General features: G+C 38.0%; 2 protein-coding genes across 3 annotated transcripts; one reads left to right on the forward strand and one right to left on the reverse strand.

The window, feature by feature from the left end:
* The first annotated feature begins 1,923 nt into the window (after positions 1-1,923).
* On the forward strand, positions 1,924-4,529 carry LOC125188555 (beta-glucosidase 12-like). Of its 2 annotated transcripts, none has more exons than XM_048085488.1 (10): positions 1,924-2,049; positions 2,413-2,488; positions 2,601-2,678; positions 2,770-2,857; positions 2,929-3,184; positions 3,271-3,386; positions 3,464-3,687; positions 3,775-3,912; positions 4,000-4,108; positions 4,200-4,529. In XM_048085488.1, the coding sequence occupies exons 1-10, from the start codon at positions 1,963-1,965 to the stop codon at positions 4,411-4,413; spliced, it is 1,386 nt and encodes a 461-aa protein (XP_047941445.1). In that variant the 5' UTR covers positions 1,924-1,962; the 3' UTR covers positions 4,414-4,529. The 2 variants fall into 2 exon arrangements, with proteins under 2 accessions (XP_047941445.1, XP_047941446.1); XM_048085489.1 differs by having other exon boundaries at positions 2,023-2,049; positions 2,417-2,488.
* Positions 4,486-7,919, reverse strand: LOC125188554 (protein POLLENLESS 3-LIKE 1-like). Its single transcript, XM_048085487.1, has 5 exons — positions 7,493-7,919; positions 6,374-6,586; positions 6,147-6,295; positions 5,994-6,062; positions 4,486-5,911 (listed from the first exon to the last, which is right to left on the reverse strand). Exons 1-5 carry the CDS (start codon positions 7,697-7,699, stop codon positions 4,606-4,608), a joined length of 1,944 nt encoding a protein of 647 aa, XP_047941444.1. The 5' UTR covers positions 7,700-7,919; the 3' UTR covers positions 4,486-4,605.
* Between the last annotated feature and the right edge of the window lie 1,163 nt (positions 7,920-9,082).

A 9,082-nucleotide genomic window follows, 5' to 3' on the forward strand; every position in this document is an offset into this window, starting at 1 on the left:
GGAAACTTTCTTTTACATATCTTTTTGAGTAAAGGTCAAAACTGATCCTGAACATATATTTATTTTACGATTTTGGTCATAAACATTATTTTTTGAATTTTTCGGTCCCAAACATTTCAACTCGGATCATAATTGGTCCAAAGTTAACTATTCCGTCAAATTTTAACGATCAATATTTTTAATCCCAATTTTGACCAAATTAAGAGGTTAAATAACACAGCAAAATTTAGCAACGGAACAAATCCGTCACTAATTCTCATGGATTTATTCCATAAAATTCACGGCAGAAACATGAAGGTTGAAGAACCAGCTAGCCAAACGTGGTAATCCCTTCATCAAATTCATATTTCAATTTCATACTACTTGTCGACATCAAACACCAACAATTTCTTTTGACAAAAATCACCATAGTTGTTCCCCCAAGTCCTAGCACCACCAAGTTCAATTCCACAATTCCACAAAATTCATATCACTGTTGATTAAAAATTTGAGAGCTCATTTAGTCAGTTATTTTGATTTTTAAATTCCACAATTGGAACGAAAAGAATTATACACAAGTAGTAAATTTATTTTTGTGACAATATTCCACGAGCGAAGAAGACGAACTATACTAGATAATTCAGTGCAATAAGCTAGTGAAGGGAATTGTGGAAGAGATTTTAGATTTCCAAATATGGGAGAGATTTTTTTTATTTTAGAAAGTGGTAGCTAGTTTTTGTGGTTATGCAAGCTTGAGGTGATTGGTGCGTTTGGGAATTTCATCAACGTGCACAATTATTTACTATTGCATTTATTGGTATGTCGGATGGAATTTTAACTACTCCATCCATCCCATAAAATTGTCTCATTTTTCTATTTCTGTTTGTCCAACAAAATATGTCTCATTTCACTTTTTACCATTTTTGGCAGTGAACCTCATATTCCACCAACTCATTCATACTCACGTTTTATTATAAAACTAATACTCCCTCTGTCCCACTTTAGGAGTCCCGGTTGAGTTCAGCACGGATTTTAAGAAATACAAAGGTTTTAAGAAAGTTAATGAAAAAATATAGTGGAATGTGGGTCCTATATATTAGTTTTATAATAAAATGTGAGTGGAAAAAGGTGAGTGGAATGTGAGGCCTATTACCAATTATAGAATATTACAACCGGGACTCCTAAAGTGGGACATCCAAAAGTAGTAAATCGGGACTCCTAAAGTGAGACGGAGGGATTATTCCGCAATTCTATTAACTTTTTCAACTCACTTTTCATTACATTTCTTAAAACCGTGCCCGGTCAAAGTGAGACAATCTTTGTGGGACGGAGGGAGTAGTTCAACTAAAATTAAATGAATTTGTTTAATCTCCTATAAATCCAAATAATCACTAAAATTGCTTTACCAGTAATGTACATATGGCATCTAGAATCTGCTTCTCAAGCTCAACAGTAGCACTGTGTGCGGTTCTCACAATTCTAACTGCTTCTGCCAATGCCGCTTCTTCCACTTACGATGAATCCAAGTACTGTAGCTGCAGTGAAGATTCCATTAACCGTAGAGGATTCCCCGACGGCTTCGTCTTCGGCTCTTCTTCAGCCGCTTATCAGGTCTCTTCTTCGCTAATGTGTATAACTCGCACTTCTCTATTTCGGCTCGTTCCAAACTATTTTACTCTATTTTTTCTAAGTAAGAATCAGAATATTTAATTAATACTAGAATAATTAAGTGCTATCTTATTAAGCGGCCTCTCGTTACACTAAAAATATTAGTAATTTTATACTACTAAAAAGTTAATCTCAAATTTCTGGCAAAAGTGCGAGTAATATGAGACGGAATGAGCATGTAATACATGATTATTAGGTGGAAGGTGCTTACGATGAAAAGGGCAAAGGATCTTCTATGTGGGATCATTTCACACATACATATCCAGGTCTCTCTCTCCTCTTTTTCCCCTCTCCGAAAAAAAAGGAAGAAAGTTGATGCATAAAGAATCTTGGAAATATGCAGAGAAGATTCTAGATGGTTCGAATGGGGATGTGGCAGTTGATTCTTACCATCTATACAAGGTGTTTCATTACTTTTCCATTTTTCATTGATGTATTAATTAAGGGATAATAAATTATGAAGTTTTACTTCTTTTTCTTCTCGATCGTCTCATTTGTGTACAAAACGATGTCTTTGGTGATGCTCAAAACGAAGTTGTTTAATTAAATCAAGAAAAGAAGAGAAATATTTGTTTTAAGGAAATGACATCATCTCGAGCATCACCAAAAGAGATTGTTTTGTAGGAGTATATAAATGAGACACCTGATAAAAATTAAAACTTCGTGATTTAATACGCTACGTGACTGATCAGAATTTTACCCAACTTTGTGATATAATTATCACATTAATTAATTGTTGTGAAATGTTTAAACTTAATTGGACAGGAAGATGTGAAGCTTCTAAAGAAAATGGGAGCAGATGCCTATAGATTCTCCATATCATGGCCTAGGATATTGCCAGGTTCTTTCTATTTGTGTATTGAAATGACACATTTTTGTCAATATTTTTTCATGTTTTGCCAAATACTATAGTTTTAGTTCTTATAATGGCAACAAACAACCTTAATTATCAGGTGGATCAATAAGTAAAGGTGTGAATCAAGATGGGATCAATTACTACAACAACCTTATCAATGAGCTTCTAGCTAATGGTGATGACTAATGATCCATTCCTTCCTATCACATTATCTTGTAATGAATAATCCCACAATCTATAAATAAAAACATTGGTTCATGATGAAGGAATACAACCATGGGTGACTCTTCTCCACTTAGACACTTCACAAGCTCTCCAAGATGCCTATGGTGGCTTTCTAAGCCCCCAAATTGTGTAAGCAAATCAACTTTTATTTCAACCAAAAATTGTATCTTTATACTAATGTTATCTACCATCAAAACCAGGAAAGACTTCCAAGATTTTGCAGATCTATTGTTCAGCCAGTTTGGGGACAGGGTGAAGCACTGGGTCACTATAAACGAACCGTGGGGCCTGAGCTATCTTGGCTACACACTCGGTGTTTTTGCACCGGGACGTTGCTCCAGCTGGATTGATGGCAGCTGCACGGGCGGTGACTCTGCCACCGAGCCCTATGAGATCACGCATAACCAGCTTCTCTCTCACGCTGCTGTTGTGAAGCTGTACCGGGACAAATACCAAGTACTACTATTGTTATATTACTATATTGAGATTTGAGAGTCGTTTTCATGAACGCATGTTGTTGATATGAGTAGCGCGAAATGCAGGAACTGCAGAAAGGGGAGATTGGAATTGTAGTTAATGCCTTTTGGTTTGTGCCTTATGATGACACTGATGAAAGTGTCAAGGCTAGAGATAGGGGGCTTGCTTTCATGATAGGATGGTGAGTTTGAAGATGATTCGAAATCTCAAATGCGAAAATAGGCTAATGTTTATTGTTTTGGGTGATGTTGTATGCAGGATCATGGATCCTGTAGTGTATGGTAGGTATCCAGAGATCATGAGAGAGAGAGTTGGAAACCGGCTGCCTAGATTCAGTGAAGACGAAGCAGAGATGGTGAAGGGATCGTTCGATTTCATTGGACTGAATTATTACTCTGGGAAATATGCAGTTAGCACAGATGATGTTTATCACCCTCCTAATGAAGTGAGCTACCTCACTGATTCTGGCTACAATCCAGTAGGTAATGATACTATACTTTTCTTGATGTGTGAATAAACGAAGCAAAAAAGATCGTTCAGTCCCCTTATCTGTTCGTCTCAAAATGAAGGGGACAAAGACGGCATACCTATTGGGGAACAATGGAGCAACCACAGTCAGTACAATGTGTATCCGAAGGGGCTCCGCCTCCTCCTCCAATACATAAAACTACAGTACAAGGATCCTCTAATCTACATTACTGAGAATGGTGAGCTCATGTTTAATTCAGTTGTTACATTCTTTAAAGTGAACAAGCACATCAATTCTATTAGCATGTTATGGATTTTGGTTGCAGGGGTTGAAGAAGACAGGAATGATAATGTGCCGATATCTGAGGCGCTCAAAGATTACACGAGGAAGAAATTCTTCTTCGATCATCTATGCTGTCTGCGTGAAGCAATTGAGTGAGTGATTCTGCGTTTACTAGCACTTTATCTCTGTCTCGGATAAAATGTCACTATTTCACATAGTTTGCTCCTGTCTTTGTTTTGACAGCTTAGATGGTGTTAATGTGAAAGGATTCTTCGCATGGTCGTTGACAGATAACTACGAATGGGCTTCGGGCTATTTGGTTCGTTATGGGCTTAACTATGTCGATTATACAGATAAGCATCTGCGGAGATACCCCAAGCTCTCTGCACAATGGCTCCGAAGCATCTTTGGGCGTGGAGATGAAAAACATCAAGTTAGAGAAGTTTCTGATCATTAAGATGGAATGAGAGTCTAATGCAGTACCAATATTGCAGTATATTTGATTCAGTGTGTTGAAAAGCAGCAATCATGTACAACTGTTATACAATTTGCAGTATATTTGATTCAGTGTGATATATTGTTGTTACAACTATAACATAATATTTGTGCACAATCTCGAAAGAGGAAAATCAAAGCCAGAACTCGGATCTCAGTGTCGAGGACTTGCATGAACACTCGTTATATCCTGGAAAACCTGCAGCCTCCTCAGGTTCTTGGACTTTCCAACACTGAGATCTCCGGTTTGGCCTTCAAAGTCGAGAGCTTTGGTTGCCAACGGTGAAGCACAGCGGACGTTTTGTATGTTGAGGTTGTGGTTCTGATCAAAGCACAGAGAACGTCTCAATGGCTGGTTCTTTGGCAGCGCGATTTTCTCTGGCTGAGTCAGATATCCGCCTCCAAGATCGATCGAACCCATCTCCTGACTTACTTCATCATCTGCATCGTGCAGCTTGGGAGTCTCGGGGATTATGTTGGAGTTAACATTCTCATCGTTGAACGGGTCCGTTGAAGCATAAGTTTTCTGACTGATCTTTGGATAATTGTTACTCCAGCTTCCAAACTCTTCTTCGTCTTCTTCTTCGACCATATCAGCCCAGCTCTTCTTATGCTGCTCGCGACTTGAAATCTCAAGAGTCCGATTCTTGCCTTCTTCTACTTTTCCAAAGTCAGCAGAAGGCAAAGTATTCACCCCTTCTTCATTAGCTTCTAATGGCTTCACACATGTATTCTTCTTCGCCAAAAACTGTGGCAGTATATTCGGCATCTCATCAGGTGCATCATGAGAATAGTAGCCAGCATTTTGGCTTGCAAATGAATGCACAGATTCACTACTGGCAGATGATCCAAACGACAGTTTCCGGCAATAACCTCCATTAGCGTTTTCTGTCAAAACAGCTTTTACTTGATCTCCATAGCGCGTACTTCTCCTTGGTTGAGTGAGTGGAACGTTGGGAGTATTCCGGTAGGGGAAAGAGTTCACTCCTTCCCGGCTCACATTAGGCTCATAATGATTCGCCCTCCAATCCAAATCGGCCCTCTTCTCGTATGGAAAGTCAGTAGATGCTCCTTTGCACATATTGCCAGATGAGGGCAGAGGAGACGAAAGCGTGCCATTTCTATCGTTAGTATGTCTCCGAGAACAGAACCTACTGCTTCCCCACTGCCCGCCTAATGACTTAGTTCTACTGATGTGTCCATGTACAAATCCTCGTGCCATCCCAGGTTCATTATTCTGCTCCATCTGTTTCATAGGCTTAAGAACACGCTGCGACTCAAACTCGGCCAGTATCTCAGAGGCACGCTCGTATGACTTAACATAAGATTCATCGACAGCACCATTATCAGATGGTATTGATTGGAGGAGAAACTTGGCCTCTGTCAGCTTGTTCATGTGCATCAAGCAGACTGCCAAGTTACACTGCTTGTTCTTATCCGATTCAAAGGATAGCGCTTTTCTGCAGACACGTATATACACGACAAACCCTCAATATTCATAACTACGAAAAACATGATACACATCACTCAAAACTTAGATACCTGTAATGTTCTTCAGCAGATTTGAAATCTTTCTGTTGCATATAGGCCCAAGCTAAATTTCCTAACAACCTGCAGTTTTGTTATCAAAGTTACAAGGTAGTGAAGAAAATACGAGCCCGTTCACGAACTAAAGAAGCAAAGAAGATAGGGAACCTTGAATACTCCTTCTGAATTGTGATCTGAACCTTCTTTCCTTGAGACCTTGCAATCTTCGTTTTCCTCCCAGAAAAAGCCATTCCCTCTTCAACTTGCTTCAGTTTATACTGAAGCAATATAATCTCTTCCTCCATCCTCCCTGATTGCTGCATTAACAAGACCGATGCTCAGACTTCCAATTTCCATCAAGACAGTCGAATTTTTGAAACAAAAATCCAGCTTACCTTATAGAGTTCAAGCAATATATTGTCAAGGGCTTCCTGAGAGTCGGCAGGAGATAGATGGCGAAAGGACTTGATGGCCTCGATAGCTTCATCTGAGCGGTCCAACTGTTTCATGACGACAGCCATGTCTTTCAGAGCACTATCAACCCGATCACCAGAATTTATCGCTTGCCAGAACAAGGAAATCGCCCTGCTCGGATCCTTGTCTACAAGCTGCGATTACACAATGCAGCAGCAACCATTCCAGAAAGATCATTAGATAAACACTTTCCATCAGAAACACTTTATATTATCACAATTTCCAGATCAGAAATCAACCTATAATCATAACATTGATCAGCAGATAATAAACTCAATGCAGTGGTAAAAAAAAAGTATTTTCATCATAATTTCCACAGTAAAATTCCACTATTCAGTCTGATTTCATATGCTCTTCCAACTAAACATGCATGGTATCCTCACTAAATTTCATCAAAATCCAATCAACACAAATGAATCCTATGACAATCCACCAGTCTAACTAAAATCAACAAACTTCAAATTGAGCTAGAAGCATAGCAATAAAGATCAGCAGATAATAGATTCTACATCAGAAACAGTCTTATAATACCATAATTTCAGATTAGAATTCAACCTAATTTGCTAAATTTTACTGTCTCAACCTGCAATTCAGTAACCATCATAAAAACTATTTCCATCCTGACTTCCACAGTAAAATTCCAACAATTCAGTCTGATTTCATATGCCTTTCCATCTAAGCACACATGCCATAAACATGACTTATTCCACAAAAATCCAATAAACACAATGCAGCAGTAACCATTCCAGAAAGATCATCAGATAATAAACAGTCTTATATTATCATAATTTCCAGATCAAAACTCAACCTATTAGCAAAATCTTACTGTTTCAACCTGAAAAAGCAGTAACCATCCAAAAAAGTATTTTCATCATAATTTTCACATGTTCTTCCAATTTAAACATCCCATTACCATTTCTTTCTATCCTCACTAAATCCCATCAAAATCCCATAAACACACCAATTCAAGCTAAAATCATAGCAATAAACAACAAAGGCCCAAAATCAAGAAACGAGCTTAGAATCAACAAAAAATCAACCTGAACATGTTTGGCTCTAACGTAAGGCGAGTCGCCGGAAGGGATCTTGTGAACGACGTGAAACAGATCTCCCTTGGGCTTCATCTCCGACCTCGGCATCGCCGGAGATCCCCGCTCCGCCTTCCATGTCGGCGGCGGCGTCAAGAACCCCCTCGGCTGACAAGAGTTCACGCTGCTGCGATGATCAACGCAACCGCCGCTCAACATCGCCGCTCCCTTTGATCACTTCTTGACGCCCCTTTTGATCAATTTCAACAGAGACTCGATTTTGATCAACAAAAATGCTTTCTTGATAAACCTTCACTTTTAAAAGATGGAAAATTGGAAATGGGTTTAAAAATTATCGCGATGGGAAATCGATTCAGGCGCAGGAAAAATGTGGGCGATTGAGAAGATTGCGAATTGAAATAGGAATTTGATCATCGTCGTCAACATCAGCAGTGGTGGAAAAGTGTGGGACTAGCCGTTATATAATTTGCCGTTGGTGAATTTCTTTATTTGTTTGCTTTTTTATTTATTGCTTTTTACGTTATTTGTATTTATTTATTGCTTTTTAAATTCTCTTTAAGAAAGTGGTTTATGTTCATGGCAAGAGTGTTTATGTAAAAAGTAATTCGGTCATATTCCATATATTATTAAATGTAAAAATTACTACCTCCGTTCCCCAAATTTTGACACACTTTGACCCGGCACGGATTTTAAAAAATGTAATGGAAAGTTAATTGAAAAAGTTGATGGATGTGAGTCCTACTTTTAAAGTATTAGTTTTATAATAAAATGTGAGTAGGAATGAGTTAGTGGAATATTGGGGTTCACTGCCAAAAATAGTAAAAGTGAAATAAGTAAAATTATGTGGGACGGACTAAAATGGAATACTGAATAAAATTATGTGGGACGGAGGGAGTAATAATTATGGTCTGTGGATGATTTAAGTGACTTGATATAACTAATAAATGGATTCAACTTTGCTTATGGTCGGTTTCATAAACTGAAATTTGAATTTAAAATCAGTGTATTTATAAATTATCATTTTTGGAGGGAAATTTTTAGCAATGCTCCAACCATAACTTATTCTGACTTATTTACGCTCGTGTCATTATCATCAATTAGCATACATTTGATATAAATTTCTATAATGATTCGTTATATCTTGTTATTTTAATTAAATTAAATTTATTGTGTGAAAATAGTTACCTAATAAATCAATGAAATTTAATTGAGAGTTCATTGTAATACGATCGGACTTTAATCCGTGCGGGCGGCCCGAACTACGGTTGGGAGGCGGATTCAACTTATTGATTCTGAATTACGCTTCCCGACACCACCTTGCCTCGGAAAGGCACCCTCAGCCACCGGCAAACCTTCTAAAGCCCAACTAATATACTCCTAGAACGGAAAAATTGTCATTTAACTTTTAGTTGACTTCTGGTCAATCTCATAACTTGTAAATTAGAACAGAAAAGTTGTTATTTAACTTTTAGTTGACTTCTGGTCAATCTCATAACTTATAAAGGTAAATCACAACTTTTATATATTTCCCAACGATCTCATGAAAGTATAATTTTAATAAAATTTCAGCAACAAAGAACA

This window comes from Salvia hispanica, chromosome 5 (assembly GCF_023119035.1).
Source record: "Salvia hispanica cultivar TCC Black 2014 chromosome 5, UniMelb_Shisp_WGS_1.0, whole genome shotgun sequence".
Classification (NCBI taxonomy): Eukaryota; Viridiplantae; Streptophyta; class Magnoliopsida; order Lamiales; family Lamiaceae; genus Salvia; species Salvia hispanica.

Coding starts and splice junctions, on each gene's coding strand:
- LOC125188555 (XM_048085488.1), top strand. CDS start 1,963: ATGCATAAAGAATCTTGGAAATATGCAGAGAAGATTCTAGATGGTTCG. Junction 2,050..2,412: donor ATTCTTACCATCTATACAAG/GTGTTTCATTAC, acceptor TTAATTGGACAG/GAAGATGTGAAGCTTCTAAA. Junction 3,185..3,270: donor TGTACCGGGACAAATACCAA/GTACTACTATTG, acceptor CGCGAAATGCAG/GAACTGCAGAAAGGGGAGAT.
- LOC125188554 (XM_048085487.1), bottom strand. CDS start 7,699: ATGTTGAGCGGCGGTTGCGTTGATCATCGCAGCAGCGTGAACTCTTGT. Junction 6,063..6,146: donor ATTCAGAAGGAGTATTCAAG/GTTCCCTATCTT, acceptor ACAAAACTGCAG/GTTGTTAGGAAATTTAGCTT. Junction 5,912..5,993: donor TCTGCTGAAGAACATTACAG/GTATCTAAGTTT, acceptor ACGTGTCTGCAG/AAAAGCGCTATCCTTTGAAT.